The sequence below is a fragment of the Heliangelus exortis genome, chromosome 13, assembly GCF_036169615.1.
Source record: "Heliangelus exortis chromosome 13, bHelExo1.hap1, whole genome shotgun sequence".
Lineage (NCBI taxonomy): Eukaryota > Metazoa > Chordata > Aves > Apodiformes > Trochilidae > Heliangelus > Heliangelus exortis.
Genome location: NC_092434.1, coordinates 18,861,113 through 18,880,674, shown reverse-complemented (window position 1 = coordinate 18,880,674; position 19,562 = coordinate 18,861,113). Strand labels below are relative to the sequence as shown.

General features: G+C 55.5%; 1 protein-coding gene across 18 annotated transcripts; it reads left to right on the top strand.

Moving 5' to 3' along the window:
* Nucleotides 1-2,348: 2,348 nt before the first annotated feature.
* On the top strand, nucleotides 2,349-19,200 carry KIFC3 (kinesin family member C3). Of its 18 annotated transcripts, none has more exons than XM_071757326.1 (21): nucleotides 2,390-2,761; nucleotides 3,293-3,407; nucleotides 7,363-7,504; nucleotides 9,450-9,646; nucleotides 11,909-11,974; nucleotides 12,493-12,633; nucleotides 12,768-12,968; nucleotides 13,128-13,301; nucleotides 13,416-13,563; nucleotides 13,653-13,783; nucleotides 13,874-13,985; nucleotides 14,214-14,395; nucleotides 14,468-14,572; nucleotides 14,736-14,866; nucleotides 15,479-15,602; nucleotides 16,016-16,145; nucleotides 16,244-16,473; nucleotides 17,053-17,187; nucleotides 17,524-17,632; nucleotides 17,936-17,964; nucleotides 18,138-19,200. In XM_071757326.1, exons 3-20 carry the CDS (start codon nucleotides 7,486-7,488, stop codon nucleotides 17,938-17,940), a joined length of 2,340 nt encoding a protein of 779 aa, XP_071613427.1. In that variant the 5' UTR covers nucleotides 2,390-2,761; nucleotides 3,293-3,407; nucleotides 7,363-7,485; the 3' UTR covers nucleotides 17,941-17,964; nucleotides 18,138-19,200. The 18 variants fall into 18 exon arrangements, with proteins under 18 accessions (XP_071613425.1, XP_071613427.1, XP_071613422.1 ...); XM_071757330.1 differs by lacking the exon at nucleotides 17,936-17,964 and adding an exon at nucleotides 5,013-5,158 and having other exon boundaries at nucleotides 2,398-2,418; nucleotides 18,138-19,115; XM_071757327.1 differs by lacking the exon at nucleotides 2,390-2,761 and adding an exon at nucleotides 2,883-3,192.
* The last annotated feature ends 362 nt before the right edge of the window (nucleotides 19,201-19,562 follow it).

The following is a 19,562-nucleotide window of genomic DNA, read 5'->3' as shown; positions in this document are numbered from 1 at the left end:
TGAGACCAGATGGGTTTTAGCCCTGATGGTCATCAAGATCTCAATATATTGAGCTGTCCTGCTACTTCCTGGGTGCTGGCTGTTGGGTGCTGCTGGTGGTGAGCCCTGCCACTCACTGCCTCTCCTCTACCTGCCTGCACGCCCACTGCTCAAAAAATACCTTCAGAAATGGCATCAACTGGTGCTTGCTGGGGTCACCCAGGTATGACAGCGAAGCAAAGGAAGAGCAGAGTATCACTGGGTGGCTGGGCTGAGGTTATCCCAGACAGTAAAGGTGAATCGCATTGGAGAGGGGGGTGTGAGTAGGGTTCCCAATTCCTACACAGGCTCCTGTGCTGTTCCCCAGCCTGTCTGAGGCATCTCTGGGGTTTACAGCACCCCAGTGAACTAAATAGCATCCTGGCTACAGCCACACACACCAGTGTGCATCCAACACTGATTTCTGGATCCCCAGGTATCCTGTCCCTGGTGTGCTGGGGCAGCCAGAAAGCTGTGCTGTCCTCACCAAAAATCAGCCCAGCAACTCAGCTGAGTGGATTTTCTAATGCTCACAGGTGACTGAATTGTTCTGTTGGCACCAAACCCCTGCCACATCTCCAGTTTTGCTCCATAGTTATTCATTGTTAATTTACTAAACTGGGCAATTCACATATGTATCTGGTTAATTTACACTTTAAAAACTTGAAGCATTCAAAAGCCAGGAAATTACTTGCCAGTTAAAGCAATTTACATAAACATTTATTTTACCCTCACAGTTTGTAAATGAAGTCAGTGATGCTACATCATTACAGCTTCTATTGAAAAGTAGAAAGTAGCTTTAGAGGTGTCGATGTTATCACCCGACCAGCAGAAGGAACTGCACAGATAATAGGGATTTATGCAAATCAGCACAACTGCTTAGGGCCTCTAGGGACACAGAGATGTGGATATGTACATGTGTCTATAGGAACACACAGACATATCTAGGAAGGCAAATAACCCTCAGCCTAAGCACAGAGGGGACCTGGCTCTGCAGAGGCTGCATGTTTGCAGAGTGTTCACTGCTGCACTGGTGTTTGCTTCTCAGAGGTGAGCTGCTGCATCAGGGACACAGGGACATGGGGATATGGGGGTCACCCTTCCTAGGCCCCTTTCACTGGGCCAGGGAGCTGGAGCAGTTTGTTCGGACTCCCCATCACCCTCATCTGTGATGGGGCTGGCTCATGGCAGGTGACAGGATGGTGTGTCCTGGGGGTGCCTCTGAGGATGCCCAAGAGGGAAATGCCAGCAGGACAGGGCTGAATCCTATTCCAAAGCTGGCCAGGAGTGAGCAAAAGGCTGTGCTTGAGGTGGGAAGTGGAGGGTGGAAACCCCCAGCCACATAGAGCTGCCACCAAACCTGTGTCTCCCACAGGGCCACCACCCCTTCACCCCCCAACCCACCTGGGACCCCTGTGCCTGGGTCAGCCTTGCAGACATGAGCCATCAGCACCTGGCACTCACTGCTGCAAATGCCAAGTTTTATTGTGGGAATATCCAGTACTGCCAGTTGATTATCATGACCAACCCATGAGGAGTTTGTGTCACCCAAACCAGCCACTGACATAGTGACTGTGTGTGTGGTGTAGACTGGGAGACACAAATCACATCCTAAAAATGCCTATAAATCATATTTAAAGCAGGCCTTTTTATTGCCTGACACTAGGGCCTTTGCAGAGGGCTCGGTGCATCTCGTGCTGTTTTCCTCATGCCTGTGGGTTGGAAACAGGTTGTTTTGCTGGTGGAATCTGGGGCCTCCAGGCTCCAGGGAGCCTGAGGTACCAGCTGACATTGGCACCAGCATTCAGGAGCAGTGGGGAACATGGCAGAGGGTGAGGGCATGATTTATCACTTCTGGTCCTTGACATACTGGAACCATGGGGTCACCTTTTTGGTGGTGCTGGTGACTCTATCTCTACCATCCCTGGATCCATGGTGCTACAGCTGCAGCCATGCTGGGTTTTGGTGCTGGAGCACCTAAATGAGCCAGGCCAGGATGGAGCAGAGTACACCAAGGCTCCCCAGAGAGCACCGGGACTTGGAGGAGGAAGGGCCAGGGACACCTCAGGGGTATGAAGGTCACCCCGGGATCCCTCCAGGGCTCTGACAGTGGGGGTCGGGGGAGAACGGGGGAGAGGACGCCCCGAGAAGGGACGAGGGGACCCCTGGGTTGCCCTGAGCTCCCGCAGGAGGGGTGGGGTAGCACCGGGGACCTCCTTCCCCTGAGCTCCCTGCCCGGTGCGGGGGAGAGGGTGGGGAAGCCCCGCCTCCTCCGCCCATCGGGGGGTTTCGGCGATTTCCATGGCAACGGGAGCGGGGCGGAGCTCGGCGTTTCCGTTACCGAAGTGCTGGGGAGGGCGGGGCCGGGCCGGGCCGCTGCCGCCCCCCACCCCCAGCCCGGTGAGTGACCCACGGGGCGGCACCGGCACCCGCAACCGACAGGGCGTAGGGTGAGCCGAGCTAGACCGGGCCGGACCGAGGCTGCCTTTGTCTGAGGGTCTGGTGCACGAAGCACCCGTGGCGGCGGCGAGGGTACGGTTCGCCGTTCGCCTGCAGCTGGCACAGGGATCGGGATCGGGATCGGCACCGGGTCCAGAGGGGCGCGGAGCGGGGCGTTGCTGGGCCGCTGTGCACCGGGACCGGCGCTGGCATCGGCGAGGCGGGGCTGCGCCTGCTGCGGGACGGGGACGTGGGACCGGGAGATGGGACCGGAACGAGGGATCGGGACCGGGAGCGTGAAATGGTACTGGGAGAGGGGATTGGGACATGGCAGTGGGACGTGGGACCATGATCGGGACAGGGACCGGGACCTAGTCAGGGACGTGAAATCAGGACACGGGACCGGGACCGCCCCGCCCGCCTAAGGCCGCCCTACCCCCCGAGGCCGTTGGAGCCCGGAGAACAAGGGACCCCCGGCATGGGTGGGGCGGCAGCTCCCGCTTCTCAAGCTGAGGCAGCCCCGGTCGCGGTCCTGTGGCCACGGGGGCCAGCGCTGCCCTTGAGCCGCCCGCGCTTCTGGCGTTAGGAGACAAATAACCTCCGAGTCGCGCTTAGGAGGAGCCTGGAAAGGCTTCAGGAATGAGTAAATTAATTACAGTCTCGGTTTGTGTCACATCCGCCGGGAGAACGGAGGGAGCCCCAGGAGTGAAATGCAACTTTCTGAGGGATCTGAGGGTCGGTGTCACCGTTGTGTCTGGTTCCAGTACAGTCCCCTGGGCTTTCCCAGCTGGAAGCTGAGGCGGGCTGAGATGTCCTTTTTTGCACTTATCCGCAGAGGTGTCTCTGTGCTTTCGACCCCTATGCTATGATCACATCCCACAAAAACTGGGATCTGGGATCCAGGCCCTCCATCAGAGCCACCTGGAAGACGAAGGACCTTCCTGTGGCCGGTGAGTACAGTGGGGGGGGCTCCTCTTCTCCTGGTGGGGCTCAGCCTACTGCACTCACGCTCTTGCTCATGCCTGGGGAAGGAGAGGCTGGGAACAGGCCAGTCTGCATTTTTCACATTTCTTTCCGGATGAAGCTTGGGATTTGAGACTCGGATGCAAGCACAAAGCTGTAAGCAGGCATGGGGGTGAGCAGAGAGAGCTGCCTGCATCACCCTCCTGACCCTTTCTAGGGGAAAGCTTAGGGAGAAAGACTAAAATTTAACATGCAAGAAAGAGAATGGAGTGATACCACGGCAGGGAAGACGCGGGGCCCTCTCTTCTCGCTGGCCCCGGCTCATTGTCAGGCTCCTTATCTCTGCCCAGAGTATAGAGCCTGTCTAGAGGTGAGTTTTGTCGAGGGCTTTTCTCGGCTGCCGCTGAGCTGCTTTGCAGGCGGGCGGGCGGCTGCTTGCCCCAGCCTGCAGCCTCTTGTCGGGAAGCAGCCCTTCCCACTTCCCTGCTGCTGGTGCGGATGGGTTTCAGCCAAGGGGGAGGCTCACAACCCCCGGACTCCCTCGCCTGCTCCCCCCAGTTGGTTTTTTTTTTGCTGTTGGCTTCAGTGTTTGCCATCCTGAATGTGCTGGCAGACTCTTATCCAGGCGTTGCTTCTTCCCTGGCACTTCAGCCAGCCCAGACAAACACTGGTTACCATCAAAGCCTCCAAAAATGGGATTTATTTTTTTTAGCACTTGCTCTTCCTGGCAGCTGCTACTGCCCATGCCCTCATGGTCTCGTATCTGGGCACCCACCAGCTCTTTGGAAAACCTCGGTTTTCACAGCATGCACAAAATGTAGCTAATTCCAGGCTGGGAAGAAAGCCTAGTGGGATTGACTGACTGGAAGTCAGTCACATCTCCCTCCAGATGCTGCATCCACCTCGGGCCCAAGCACCTCTGGATAATTTTAGAGGAAAAATTGCATTATTTGGGTTTTCTTTGTGTAATGTGACTTTTTTTCCTGTCTGTTAAAGAAACCATCTGGCTGCCCACAGTGGTGGCAGAGACTGTGGATGGGGTGGAGCACAGGATCCCCAGGCAGGTCCTGTTGGGACATAGCTGTGGAAGATCCTCAAAATGCTCTTTTCCCTCTGTGTGGCTTGGAAAGTCAGGAAACTGTTGCCCTGTCTGCTTTTGGCTTTGGCTGTGTGACAAATTAAGGAAATATTTGGGGGCAGTGGAGGGAGGTGACGCTGGCAGAGTCCGTCTGTCCGGTTTCGGTGTTGCAAGACAGCTTTGGCAGTTTTCCCAGAATAGGATCACAGGAAGCTGAGTGGCTTGACAAGGGGCAAGGGTGGGATGTCCTCAGTATGGGGACAGATCTGGTGCTGCAGACAATGGACAGATGCTATACCCTGAATTCTCATTACTAGTTGCTGGCAACCAATCTCTGACTGGTTGTTGAGGCTAATTTTTTCTAATTAACCAAATTAATGTTTTTAAATAAAACTTGTGCACCATCTCCACCGTGCAGTGGTGGCAGTGGGATGGAGGAGGATATGGGTTTGCTGAGCAGGGCTGAAGGCTGTGTTCCCAGGTTGGTCCAGTGATGATTTTTGCTCTGTCTCAGGCCACGGGCAGGACACACTCTCCACTGGGAGTGGAGCAGGCACCAGTCCCTACCTTCCTCTGCCACCATATCTGCTTCACCATAACATCCTCAGCGTGAGCTGGGTGGATTCTGTGAGCCCCAGTAGGCTCTGCCCTGCTCTCCAGGTGAGGAGCACTGAGCTGGCTGTTCAGGCCAGGAGGGCATTTTTGGAGTGCTAGGCTGGTGCTTCCCAGCACTGCAACTCGTTTGCCCTGCACCATGTGCCTTGGTCAGAGGTGTAGCCTCAGTGGGGACAAAAAGTCAGAAAGCATCAAAAAATGCTGGGAAACAGTCCAGAATTACATTTTCTGGACACTCCTGGGTGATGTAGGCAGAAGGGTGGAAAGAACATGCAGTGCCTTGGGATGGTGTTTGCCAGTGGGAGTGTGTCACAACCCACAGGGTGGGTGCAGCACTGTCACATCTCACAAAGTGAGCACGGGTCCCAGATGTGGGGGCCAAACCAAATATCACATCCTACAGGGTGGGTACAGAGTTACATCCCAGAGTGGGCACAGGGAGAGGTCCCCAGAGTAGGGGTCGGCCCAGGGAGATTCAGACCAGATGCCCTTGCTTTCTAAATCCCTCCAGAGAGGAGCCTAGGTGTGGCTGGGTCCAATCCTCCTCTAATTAACCTCTCTCAACAACCAATTTGGCAAGATTAAGTTCGGGAATTCTCTGTGCGGCACTCCGGAGTAAGATTATTACTCAGGAGGTTTGTATAAAAACACTACTTGACTTAAAAGCGAGTAAGGTTATAAAGCATGTAAGATTATAGCTATGAGAATTGGAAATGATGATACTTTCAAAGCAATGGATTACAGCTTATCAAAAATATAAGGAAATATTCAAAATAGCAGGTTACAGCTAACAAAACATAACAAAGCAATGGGTAGTAAAACTTAACAAAGTTGGAAACTATGTTACCCTTATGTGCTGAGATAAGGTTAGAAACAGAGACACAGAGAGAGGGGGATAAAGATGAGATAGGAAAAATATCACCACCCTTGGATCCAGCCATGGTCTCAGTAGGAAGCTGTGGTCCTTGGATGGCAGGATCACTTCCAGCATTCCGAGTGTGCCTCTTGTGCTCCCTGGCCCCACCTTTTCGGGGGGGCTTTGGGATACCTTGCACAGCCAGGTGTCCACTTGGGCCCCTCCAGATGGGGTGACACAGCAATCACCCTTGTTCCTGTGCATGTGCCCTCCTCAGTGGCTTTCCCCAGGGCACACACAGGATGTCACTGCCTCCGCAGGGTGCAGCTCTCCTGCCCCTGTCCCTTATGGCATAAGGACAGTGTCCTGCCTGTCAGGGTGACAGCAAACACAGCTCCCCTTGCAAGGACAGTGTTCAGCTTATTGGGATGGCCACTAAAGGAGGGGCTGCTCTTGCAAGAATCAAGCCCTGTTTATCAGGGTGGTTACCCAAATGAGGGTCTCTTCTTGAGACAGCAGAGTCCAAATGGCTCGTGAATAAGGCCAAGCACAAAGTCCATTTTGTCAGGGAGGCTGTTTTGAGACAAATATTCTTTTTGGGATTCCACAGAGGAAGATGAAGGAGGTGGGGCCAGTGCCAGGACACTGCAATAATGTTCCTGAACCCCGGTTCATTCTGGGCTTTGTGTAAATAATTTAAATTCTCCTTTTAAAAGAAGGCAAACACTTCCTTATGTCACCCCAGCCTTGCTTAATTCCCTCCAGCAAAACCCTTACGGCGATTCAAATATCATGTCACCTTTTCTGGAGGATACTTTCCCTGCCTCCTTCCCAGGGGCTCATTTGGCATGTACCAACTATTCACCTTTCTGCCAGGGTGAGAGAGGTTTCCTCAGCATCACAGGCCCAGGGGAATTGTTTTTCCCTGCAAGCCACTGATAGATACAATAAATACAGAAATTTGGGACCTTTCTGTATTCTTTTCCCTCATTCAATATTTCCTCTCTGTTTGTTTTGGAGGTTTTTTTGGATCTGTGCTTCATGCTATGAGACATAGAATTACCTGAGCCACAGCTCAGCAGCTTCATATTCAGCCCTGCCTGCAGCCAGGGTCTTTGTTTTAAGGCCATAAAAAGAAAAATAGGTAATATTCAGCATAACCAGGCTGAGGGCAAGAGTTGTTTATGGGGAGAATGAAAAGTAATAATGCAAGGTCATCGTGGCAGCTTCCCGACACCAAAATCCCCTGAAGAGTCCCACTGTCCTCATCCTCTGTGGCCTCTTCCCTGCTCCTGACCAGCCTGGTGAATGCCAGCTGCCAGCACTGTGTCCCCCACCACGGGCATGGTCACTGGACACCAGCTCTCCATCCTGTTCCTTCTTGTGGCCACAGGCCCTGCGGGAGACAGCGGGTGAGCAGCGAGAGGAGAGTGGGCAGCAGATACTGAGAGCAGCCACGGAGGAGTCACTGCCATCCCCCCTGCAGCCAGCAGCTGCTGCACCAGCAACATCCACCATGAACCTGGAGAAAGCAGGTACAGGCAGAGCTGGGATGTGATGGGATGGGTACCCGGTTCCTGCCAGGGGATACCAGGGGGACCTCTCCTCTTTTGGGGTGCACAGACGTGCAGCTCATCGGGGGGGTTGGGTCTTGGTGGGAATCAAACACTGGGCAGCTGCCGGGTGGCACCAGGAGTGCAATGAATTATTTAACCAGGGGAACAGAGCAGGTGGACACCAGCAAACCCACTGCTCCCTACTCCCTCTTCAGGAAAATGTGACATCTGTGGAAGTGCTCACAGAGTGGCTACATGAGGTGGGTGAGTCCTCATGGGTTCCCATTGTTCAACTCCAGGACCAAGCTGTCCAGGCTTGCTGGGGTTCCTCCCCTGTGGTCCCTGGCTGCATCCTTGCTGCAGGGTGTCTGGTGAGAAGGCTCAAGGACCCTGCGTGGCAATGGAGCAGAGTCACAGACATGGCCACCTTTCTGAACAGGTTTCTGAGCATTTTAGAAAGCAGGAGGGTCACTGTGCCACACCTGCCATGCTCAGACCCTCCAGGGCTACATGTCATGCAGGCTTGGCTGCCATCTCCTCTCCCAGGGTTGCTCTTGCAGGAGGAGGATGATGGAACATGTTCTCCATGTGAGATCACACCAGCCCAGCAGTTTGAGGTGAAGCTAGGTGTCCTGGCTTTGAGCCTTGCTCTGCTTCTGGTCCCAGCTCAGATGGTGTGTGCAGACACACGGTGTGTCCGCAGGAGCCTCCTCTCATCTGTCTTACCTCTGTACATTCCCTGAGGGGGAGAGCTGCTGATCCTGTTAACTTTAGGAGTTATGGGGTGTGTTTTTTGTGTGTTGGGTTTAAAGGGAATGTCACAGTCCCCTGCTGAGCTGGGCTGGGCTTTTGGCATGGAAAGAAAACCCCCGTCCTGTTGGTGCCGTTTCAGGGTATCCAGCCCAAGGCAGGCAGATGAAATCCAGCAATCTCCTTTGCCAGTGTTGCCAAATGAGTTCCATGGCACATAGTCAACAGGAGAGCTGTGGTATGGTCCCAGAATTTCGTTCTTTTGCCCACTCTGCTGGCTCTTTAACTCATTTTAAAAGCCAAAAGTCTGATTCACAGGCAAAACGGCCTTTTTTTCATGTATTCAGGATGTTTCTCGTGAACCATCCAACATCTGTCTGCAGGCAGCAAAGTGCTTCCCCATGTCACCTCCTGCCTCTAAAACTTCAGGTTTCTTGGTGGCAGTGGCTGAAATCCATGGCAGGCAGGGAAGGGCTCTGGGCCACCAGGATCCTAGCTGCCAGTTCACCTGCCACAGTGCCTCATCCCCACACTGGGAATGAGTCAGGCCAGTTCATTTCTTCTTGGGAACTACAAAGTCATTTTGGGATTCATTTTGTAGGCTCTGATGTGTATCCAGGTTGGCTGCTGCCAGCACCAGCGTCTCTGTTAGCACACAGAAAGTTATGTTTAAAATAATACTAGAAAGGTCAGCAAGCCAAGGGCAGAAGGATTAGGCTGTACTGCAATTCAGGGTACGTGTATAATTTTAATTTGGCTTCCATTATATTTGTGTGTAGTACTGCAGTCTTTAATAACACGATCATGTCCTGCTTTCCACTGGCACCTGCTCATTCAGAAAAAAGGCTGTCAGGATGAATCAGAGTGCTGTGGTGAAGGTGGTTGTTACCTGAGTGAGGCAGAAGCATCTCGGCGTGGGGGCAGGCTCTGTGCTACGTCCTGAGATCCTTTGCTGGCTCCCACCCATGCAGGGGCTCACCCGGCTGGACCACAACCATGCTCAACACTGTAGCACCTGGGATGCATCTCTTGGCTTGTCTCTGCTCTCTGTGGGATTTCTACAATCCTGGCTTCCCACCTTCCCGTCTCCAGCAGCCTCTGGGAACCCTTCCCATAGCTGTCATCCGGTGACGCAGCCCAGTCCTGACTGGCTCTGTCTTTGCTCCCACTACAGGAGGGCGGCTCTGTGGTGGGAAACGTTCCAGCCTGCTGGCCACCCGGCCCTTCCCAGTGATCCAGAAGGTGATGGTCTCCATGGCTAATCTACAGGAGGAGAAGCTGCAGCTGCAGGAGAAGTTGCTGGGGTTGCAAGAGAAGCTCGCTGCCCGGGAGAGCGATGAGCTTTCCCTCTCTCTCCAGCTGCAAGGCCAGGTAGTAGGGACAGGGGGACAAAAAGAGGTCCACTAGGGTCTTCTGCTTCAGGCTGTGGCTTGGCCAGAGTACCATGGCTTGCAGTTAGTCAGGGACTCACTTGGAAGGAGCATCTCCATCCCATAACAGCTTCTCCTCTCAGGTGCATAGGGGTGCTCCTTGGTACTGTGTCCATCCTGCTGTCATCAGCAGTGTCTCTGTCAGGATGCTACAGCCCCCTGGGTGATGTTGTGGTCACACCATGATAACACTAATGAGGGTGCAGGGCTCCTTGGACACAATGTGGCCAAGAGGGCTTTGAGCACTGGGGTTACAGCCCTGCAGCAACCATCTGTCCTCCCAGTGCAGGATAAGCTCGTTAGACCACCCCAGTGGATTAATTGCTAATGACTTCCGAGAGTCAGGAGGTGCAAAGTGAGCATGAAGGCAGAGTTGTCTGCTGAAGGGCAGAACATTTTGGCTGCTGTGACCAGAACCCCCCCCATAACCACCTCCTGTGCCCACGTTGCTGCATCCTTGATGCGAGGACCTGGGTCATCTCCAGGAGATTGAAATTCCAGCTGCTCGTAAAGGGATTTGCATGTGGCTGTTGTGGAAGCTGTTACAGTCAGGTTTGGCTTGTTCCACGGGTGTCAAAAAGGCGGAGGTAATTGTCCTGCATTTGCTTGGCATGCTCTGCATGACACAAGCATGAGTGCTGGCAGGATTCAGCCCTGCACCGGCCAGTTCATCAGAAAGCGCAGCCAGGGCTGGCTGGAGCGAAGTGCCGATCCCAACTTCCAGAGCTCAGGGATGGCTGGGCCACAGCTCCAACCAGATCCAGCTGCCAAGGAGTCCCTGTATCCTCCTGAGAGCAGGATGTGGCTGGAGATGCTTGAGCAGGTAGGAGATGTAGCATTTTTGGTCGCTGCTGGCATGGGGACTGGGGGCAGGCTCCAGTGCATGGGTACCTTCTGGAGTGGTGGCTTCCCTGTAACAAGCTGTGACTTTGTCTTCTTTATCCCTCACCTCTTTTTAAAATACTTTAGAAAAATACCCTAATAATCTCCCTTATTGAATATGGAAATGGGATTTTCCCACCCGAGCCTGCAGTCGGTGCACTTGGTGCACACCCGACCCCACAGATGGAGCAGAACTGGCCACGGTGGGAAGGGGTTCCCAGTGCCAGCAAGGAGCTGTTGCCTTCCACAGCTCAGAGCCATAAGTGGCTGGAGCTCCCCACAGAACCCCCAGCTGTGTTCTCCACGCATGGGGTGTGCAGGAGATGCTGTTGCTGAGCTGCCGTTGCCACAAGGGCGTGGCTTAATAACTCACTGGCATTAATTGCAGCACCATGTCAGCACGTCTGCTGTTGGTATTAATCAGCAGTTTCTAAATTATGGCTCACAGTTGCTTAGGAAAAGCTGGTTATTGGGATGGGGCAATAGATTCCCATATCCCAGCGAGGGGTTTGGCAGTGCAGCGAGTTCTGGCTGCTGGGAATCCAGGAGCCAGGCTGGGATCTGGGGGATGATGGTGAAGTGCACATCCAGGTCCAGCTCTCACCAGGGTGAGTTTTGGCTCAGTGGCCGCTGGGTTTTGGGCACAGTGAGGAGGCATGGAGCAGGTGGGTGATCCCAGAAAAACAGATTGCCAGAGACCACTGGCTTTGCCAAGCATTTGCTGCTGCCATTCGTTTGAATAACTGCATATTTTGGGGAGAGTCTCACTGGTCCCTGCACAAAAAGAAGGAATGTTTGTGAAATCCACCTGGTTTTGCAGGGATGGCAGCCTGGTGCCTAGGGGGTGGGCAGGTTCTGGGATAGGGGTGGCTGAGGAGCATCCTCTGGTCATACTTGAATACGTGGATTTCTCAAAGAGCTCCTGCTTCATCTTTCTCCCAAAATAGCTTTCCTAGAAAGAAAAACAGGAAAGGCAAAACAAAGCAAGGGCAGGACAGGGCACTCCTGGCTCTTTAAACACAATTGTGGATGGATTTGTTTTTTTCGTTCTCCAAAGATGATGCTCTTTTTTCTTTAATAATGGTTTCTGCTAATGTTCAACATGAACAAATTATACCCCTGCTTGAACAAGGTCAAAGCGAGTCTTTCATTAGCACTCATTTTATTCAGCTCATTTGAATCAGGTGCTCAGAGTGAGATGAAAAATCAAGGCATAAGGATGGCGCGAGCCAGACTGGACGTCAGTGGCCAGGGTGGCACCACAGGGTCTGCTCCAGAAGCTGCTGAGATGCCTCCTGGTTAACTTTGCCTGTATTGACAGGTTGAGATGCTGAAGGGGAAACTCCTGGAGCAGGCACAGGAGATCAGCCGGCTGCACTCGGAGCTGGTGAGCTGCCACTGGGCTGGGACACTGAAGCTATGGAACCCTGTGGAGGGCAGGGGCAAGTGGCAGGGGGATCACAGGGTCACAGCTGTGACCCCGCGTGCCAAAAGTGAGACACAGTGGGATGAAAATTTGTGGAAAATTCTGTCCCATGCAGTGTCACAACCAGTGGCCTTGGGATGCAGCTGGAAAAGGCTCCCTGGCACTGGCACCCCAGAGGGGAGCAAAAGACCCTCTCTCTGGGGGCTAGGGGTCTGCTGGGGCAGCAGAGTGGGGGTCCCTGGGCAGAGTGGGTGCTCCATGACCACAATGGAGCTCTCTGGCATGGTAGACTGGAGCTTCTGGAGTTCTGTAGGCAGGGGGTGTCCCTTGATGCTGCAGAATAGGGTGCTCCCAATGTGGCAGACTGGGGGGTCCTTAACGTGGCAGACTGAGGGTCTTGGGGGTCAGCAGGCTGGGGATCCCCAGTGTGGCAGTCTGGGGGTCCTAGGCAGCAGCGGGCACCATCCCCTCCCTGGCAGGGTGGCACAGACGTGGAGAAACACCGGGACTTGCTGGTGGCTGAGAATGAGCGGTTGCGTCAGGAGATGAAGGTGATGGCGGGGGATCTGCAGGAGCTGCAGCGGCCGCCAGCACCATGCCAGGACTGCATCCACCTCCAGGTGAGATGTGGCAGCGTTGGCTGGGGGATGGGCACACACAGGGGTGACAGGCACCCAGGGGTGACACCGCCTGGCCCGTGCTGTTTGGGGTCAGTAGAAGGGTGGGCTGTTGGGAACGGCTGTCTGGGTTGCAGCGGGAGGTGGAGGAGATGCGGGCCAGGCTGGCAGAGCTGGACCTGGAGGTGCAGCAGAAGACGAACCGCCTGGCTGAGGTGGAGCTGAGGCTCAAGGACTCCCTGGCTGAGAGAGCTGAGGAGGAGGAGAGGCTCAGTCGGCGGCTGCGGGACAGCCAGGAGACCATTGCCAGCCTCAAGTCCCAGCCCCAGCAGATAAAGGTGGGCACCACTAGGCTCTGCATCTCTCCTGCATGTTCCACCCATCCCTCTACCCTCAGCAGCAGATCAGTGCAGCACTGTGATGTAAATGAGCCCAGCCTGGGCCCCTCAGGTGCCGCTTTCCCAATGCACCCCATCTCTGGGTGCTTTTCCCCCCAGTACCTCATCAAGACAGTGGAAGTGGAGTCAGTCAAGATGAAGCAAGCCTTGTGCGAGAGCCAGTCCCGAAACCAATACCTGCAGGAGCAAGTGGGAATGCAGCGGCAGGTGCTGAAGGAGATGGAGCAGCAGCTGCAGAACTCCCAGAAGACAGCAGCTCAGCTCCGAGCTCAGGTCCGAGCACAGCAGCTGTGAATCAGGAATTGTCTTGGTTCCCACCTGTGCATTGCTCACTGGGTGATGTGGCGTTGGTGGTGGGTGGTCACCAGCTCAGCATCACCCCCCCAGATCACCATGTATGAGACCGAGCTGGAACGAGCCCACGGGCAGATGCTGGAGGAGATGCAGGCGATGGAGGAGGAAAAGAATCGTGCCATCGAGGAAGCATTCTCCCGTGCCCAGGTGGAGATGAAGGCAGTGCACGAGAACCTGGCAGGTGAGGAGGGGCCAGGGGGGCTCTAATGGTGGCCTGGCTGGCACAGTGGTGTTCTATCCCCTGCCCCTCACCCTGCCTCATGCTTGCAGGCGTCCGGACCAACCTGCTGACCCTGCAGCCGGCACTGCGCACCCTCACCCATGACTACAACAGCCTGAAGCGGCAGGTCCGTGACTTCCCCCTGCTCCTCCAGGAGACCCTGCGGAGCGCCAGGGCCGAGGTGAGACCCCAACGACCACCCTCTGTCTCCTCTCTGTGGAGGGTAGGGATGCTGGGGAGGTCACTGAACCGCTGGTCTCCATCCCGCCAGATTGGCCAGGCTATCGCAGATGTGCACAGCACCAACCAGGAGCTGCTGCGCAAGTACCGGCGGGAGCTGCAGCTCCGCAAGAAATGTCACAACGAGCTGGTGCGGCTGAAAGGTGCTTGGGGCTGCAAGATCCATCTCGGGAGAGCGTGACCCTGGTGGGGGATGGGAGGGGCAGGCTGGCCTGCTCTGCATCCCATTAAGGTGCTGGGGTTGGCAATGGGAGGCACTGATCAGCAGCAGGACACGGGGTTCATCTGTTGGGTGTATGACAGTGAGTGGGGTGGCTGCAGGGTGTGCAGGGGCTGACACCACCTGTGCACACACACATCCCTCCTCAAAGGAAACATCCGAGTTTTCGGGCGAGTCCGCCCTATCATGAAGGAAGATGGTGAGGGCCCAGAGGCAGCCAACGCAGTGACCTTCGATGCGGATGATGACGGCGTCCTGCACCTCCTTCATAAGGGGAAGCAGGTGTCCTTTGAGCTCGATAAGGTCTTCCCCCCACAGGCATCTCAGGAGGAGGTGGGTACAGTTGTCCACACTGCCCAAGTGAGAGGGGGCCACCTTCTCCTGACACTCCCTACTCCCCCCCAGGTGTTTCAGGAAGTTCAAGCCCTGGTCACCTCCTGCATCGATGGCTACAACGTTTGTATCTTTGCCTATGGGCAGACGGGGGCAGGAAAAACCTACACAATGGAGGTGAATTTGCCTGCCTTTACTTCCCTCTTCTTCCTCAGCTTCCCATCCTGTGGTGCCCTGTCTCAGCACCCTGCCTAAACCAAGCTAACCAACCCTAAACCATTGGTGTCACTCGCTGCAGAATAAAATGCAAGAGAGTGTTTCTTGCATTTCTGTCCATCAGGGAACAGCAGCAAACCCAGGGATCAACCAGCGGGCCCTGCAGCTCCTCTTCTCTGAGGTGAGAAGCAAATCAGCTGACTGGGACTATGCCATCAGTGTCAGCGCTGCGGAGATTTACAACGAGTCACTCAGGTACAACTGGGGGGTACCCCAGTTTTTGGGGTAGGGAGCGAGCAGAGCTGTAAGGGGCCTGGCACTGGGGGGCATCACCCTATCCTGCTCTTCTCTTTGTCCCCACTGCCCTGCCTTGCCCTTGCAGCTTGTTCCCAGGGCCTTGGGCCCTGGATTTAGACAAGCAAAGATGTATTTCTGATTTTTTTATGGTACAAGCTGCCCTTTCAAGCTCTGTTACCTACAGAGTTTATTCAGGGTCTCAGCCCTGCCATCACCCCCTGTGCCTGATGCTGCAGCCAGGGCATTCCTGTCTCCTCCTTGAATATTTCAAAATTACTAACTGAGAGCTGGCACCATGAGAAGTACTTTCCTCCCCTGCCCAGGTGCAGGCAGGAGAATCCAGGGGCACATCCGTGTGGATAATGGGGACTAGGAATGGCAATAAAAGAGCAGAGGTGGGGAGTGTGGTCCAGTCTGGGGAACCAAGGTCTGTAAATGGGATGTGGAGGACCCCTGGGAGGAAGTGGCTGCTCTGCCCTGGCACAGAGCAGTGGGGATGTGATAGTGGAGGGGAACCAGGCTCTGTCCACTCCCTGGGGTGGGGATGGTGACAAGTTCCCCTTTGCCCAGGGACTTGCTGGGGAAAGACCCACAGGAGAAGCTGGAGATCAAGTTGTGCCCCGACGGCAGTGGGCAGCTCTACGTGCCTGGGCTGACTGAATTCAGGGTGCAGAGTGTGGAGGACATCAACAAGGTGCGGGGTCATGGGGGGCAGCAGGGCTGCCAGGATTTGGGGAGGTCTCTGGTGCAGGACCCCTAGATTCAGGTGTATTTCTGAAACACTGGGGAGCAACAGAGACCAAAATAGGTCCCTTGGTGCAAAGTTACAGTCACTGTCCCATGGGACAAGCCGCAGGGGGTTAAAAATAAAAGCATGGGGCCTGGGTGACAGCGGGAAGGTGGCTGTCACCATAGTGCTCTGAATGTTACCCTCTGCCTTCCCTGCATCACCCAGGCTGAGGTGGTCATCACCCCAGTAAGCCAGGCACCCCATAGGGGACTGTCACTGGTGTTACATCCCCAGGGGTCCATGAACAGTGGGGAGGAGGGTGGCAGGCTTGAGGCAGGCTGGCCTCAACCCCCAACACCTCCCTGGGCTCCCCCCAGGTCTTTGAGTTTGGCCACATCAACCGGGCAACAGAGTACACGAACCTGAACGAGCACAGCTCCCGCTCCCACGCCCTTCTCATTGTCACCGTCCACGGCCTGGACCGCAGCACCGGGCTCCGCACCACAGGTGGGTGCCAGGTGGCAAAGCCCCTCACCAGGTGTCCAGGTCACCCAGGGTGTCCAGGTCACTGATGCCAGCTGGGATTTTCGGCTGTGTGTCCCCAGGGAAGCTGAACCTGGTGGACCTGGCGGGGTCGGAGCGGGTCGGGCGTTCGGGCGCAGAGGGCAGCCGGCTCCGCGAGGCTCAGCACATCAACAAGTCCCTCTCAGCACTGGGGGATGTCATTTATGCTCTGCGCTCCCGCCAGGGCCACGTGCCCTTCCGCAACTCCAAGCTCACCTACCTGCTGCAGGACTCTCTCAGTGGTGACAGCAAGACCCTTATGATGGTGCAGGTAGGGGCCAGCCCCTGCTCGTGGCTCTGTGGCAGGTCACTGTGGTGTCAGGGTGGGTTTGGTGCTGGGGAGCAGGCCAGAGGGATGCTGGGGGCAGGACCAAGGGATCAGGAGACCACACTTGGTCGTGGGGACATCATCTGGGCTGTGGCTGTATGCCCATCTCTGCACCATCTGTCCCCATCTCTGCACCACAGAGGATGAGGGATGACCTTGGAGGTCCACTGTCCTGCCTGCACATGGATACTCTCCCTGTGGACGTAGTATCTGTCCATGCTGCCATCTCCCCATCCCCTCTCTTGCTGGGAGGGTTTTATGCAGCTGCTCCATCATTCTGTCATCCTTGTGACCTCCCTGTCCCCCTTGGAGGGTGCCAGAGGCCCTGCCACCTGCTGCAGCTTTTCCTGCCTGTCCCTGGCACCAGGACAGTTGGTGACAGGGGATCCAGCTGGCCCAGACACTGGCTCCATTACAGATGGAGCAGCAGGTTAATAATAGCATCTCACTGCCCAGCACCAGTGTGCTTCCAGGGCAGGCAGCTGACAGGGTGACTCTCTGCCTGCTCCTGCCTCCCCACAGGTCTCCCCAGCTGAGAAGAACACCAGTGAGACACTGTGCTCCCTCAAGTTTGCTGAGAGGGTTCGCTCCGTGGAGCTGGGCCCTGTCTCTCGCAAGGCTGAGCTGATCTCCTGGCCCAGCCAGGAGCATCTGGAGGTAACTGAAGGGCTGCCAGTGCCCTTCCTCCTCCCCTTCACCCTAGGTCCCCCTGTTTTTCCCCCCCATGTGGTCCTCAGTGCTGCTGGCTTTAGGGTGTCCCCCTGGAAGCATCTCTGTCATCCCCCAGCAGCAGCTTCCAGCAGATGCAGATGCTGCCACCTGGGCTCTCCCATGCCCTGTTTTGCAGCAGCCCCATGGTACCCCCAGAGCACATTTGGGCATTGTTATGTGAGAGCTGCCCATGAACGAGCCCTTCCCTATTCTGTTCTGTCCCAGTTCCTTCCTCTGGGGACTGGCTGGGCTGACCCCAGGGCCATGTCCCATCTCCCCCAGGGTGATTCACCAGGGACAGCAGCAATTCCCATCCGGAGCCACGCGTCCCCCAGCCCAGGCCAGCTCTCCGGGCGTTCTTCCTCCATCCGCAGGAAACTCCAGACCTCAGGTGGGTGCTGGGACCCTGTGGCCCTGCTCTGCACCCTGGGTACCCAGATGGAGGAGTCTCCATCAGAGGATGGTCCCACCATCAGCGTAAACCCTCCCAGGTGCTGGCAGCAAAGCCTTTGTGGGAGAGCTAGCTGATTTGTAATCAGTTCATTAACTAATGGCTAATTAGCCATCGGGAGCCTGGTTATCACTTCCCCAAGAGCACCCTGGTGCAAAGGCACTGCCGGTGGCTTGGGGAGAGTGATGGTTCAGGGCATTGACAGTGGCCTTAGCCTGAACCTCTCTTGCTTTCAAATTTCAGCCTGAATTAGGGGTAACTGCGACTGCCAGGTGAGTGCCTCTGGCCGGGGACACAGGCGGGCACTGCTTCAATCCCACTTCCTGGGAAGGGCAGGGATGCTGGTGGGGATGCTTGTGGTACCTGCTGGAATGCAGTCAGATGGGTCTGGGACAGTGATGGCCGTGTCCCCTGCTTGGTGTGACCCCTGCCTGTCTCCCCCCAGGGAAGCTGAGGCCAGTGCCGGTGTGACAAGTGCCAGCCCTGCCCCTCACAGCAGAGCCAGCTGCTGGGACACACGGAAAGCCCTGGTGCTGTGCTCCCGCCCACCAGGACCTGTGACCAGAGGGTGTTGGTCTCGCCAGGAATGGCACAGGGGAGGGAGGGGTGTCCCAGCAGCCAGAGCCCCCATCTCAGGATGGGGGTCAACGGTGCTGGGCAAGGATCTGCCCCTTCCAACACTCAGCTCTGTGGCTTTTTACTGTTGCTGGACAGAGGATTTTTAGCCAGAGCAGGGAGCTGCTGGGTGCTCCCTCCATTTCTCCAGCTCTGTTTTTGTAACTGGAAGGGTGGGCTCGGAGCCAGGCAAGACGCCAGATCCGTCCCCGCTGCCCCCGGGGCCCGGCCTGGCCCTGGCTCCTCCCATGGCTGTGCCCAGGCAGCTGCCTCCCGTCTTTCATTTTAAGCCAGAAAAAAAAAAATAAAAAAATCCCAGCGGCTCCTTTCCCGTAGTTGTTGCATGAAGGTGCCCCTGTGCTGTGCATGAGCCAAGCTGCTGTTCTGCTGTTCGTTGTGGTGCTGGTGCTGTGAGGGCCCCACAGCAGCTGCTGCAGGACAGTGGGAGAGCAGTCACAGGGCTTCCCCTGTCCCATTGCACGTCTTGTCAAGAGAGATCACACTGTGGTCAAGATGAGTGTTTGAAATATTTACACCCTGTTTATGTGGTCATGGAGTAGAAAACAAGTGGAAAAGCAACCGAAAAATCCAAACCTCCAGCCCAAAAGCCTGTTGGATTATGCATGGGGATGGCAGCTAGGAGAGGCATGGGAGGGCTCCCCTGCTCACCCACGCTGGGTCTGCTTCTTCCTGCTGCAAGTAACCACCCGGATGCACTGATGGCTCTGCAGCCTTCTCCTCTCACTCTTCCACAGTGTATTCTACATATATTTAAAAAAAATAATAATAAATTTAGCCTTTTATAAGATTAGATGTTTCTATGTATTTTAATAATTAAAAGGCAATAATCCTGTTTTGTAACAAAACTTATTTTAAATAAACTGTTAAAGCCAGCCCTCCTGCACTGCTGTTATTTCCCTGCAGCAGGTTTGAGCCCTGCTCTGGCTAAGTGCTCCCTCCCCCCCTTCCTCCCACTTTCACAGCATTCCCCCCAAGGCTGGAAAGGCCCAGCAAACCACTTCTTACTTCTTGTAGTAACCTTTGCCTGCCCGCGTGTTTGTGTCCGTGTTCCCCCCCCCTTCCCCTCCCCCCCTTTAAAGTTGTTTGACTACCTTAATTAGCAGGCAATTGACTTCTTAAATCCTCAGCAAGATCCTGCAGAATCCTGCTCCATCTTGTGCTTCTCCCAGGTGGGTTGGCCGAGCCTTTTCACACCTCGGTGGAGTCCAGGCAGGGGATTATCGCTTGAGCCGCC

What these genes read in the sequence shown, in the direction of transcription:
- KIFC3 (XM_071757330.1), top strand. Translation starts at nt 3,323, where the DNA reads ATGATCACATCCCACAAAAACTGGGATCTGGGATCCAGGCCCTCCATC. An exon ending in GAAGGACCTTCCTGTGGCCG is followed by an intron (nt 3,408 to 5,012) that starts GTGAGTACAGTG and finishes GCTCTGTCTCAG; the next exon opens with GCCACGGGCAGGACACACTC. An exon ending in CACAGGCATCTCAGGAGGAG is followed by an intron (nt 14,396 to 14,467) that starts GTGGGTACAGTT and finishes ACTCCCCCCCAG; the next exon opens with GTGTTTCAGGAAGTTCAAGC.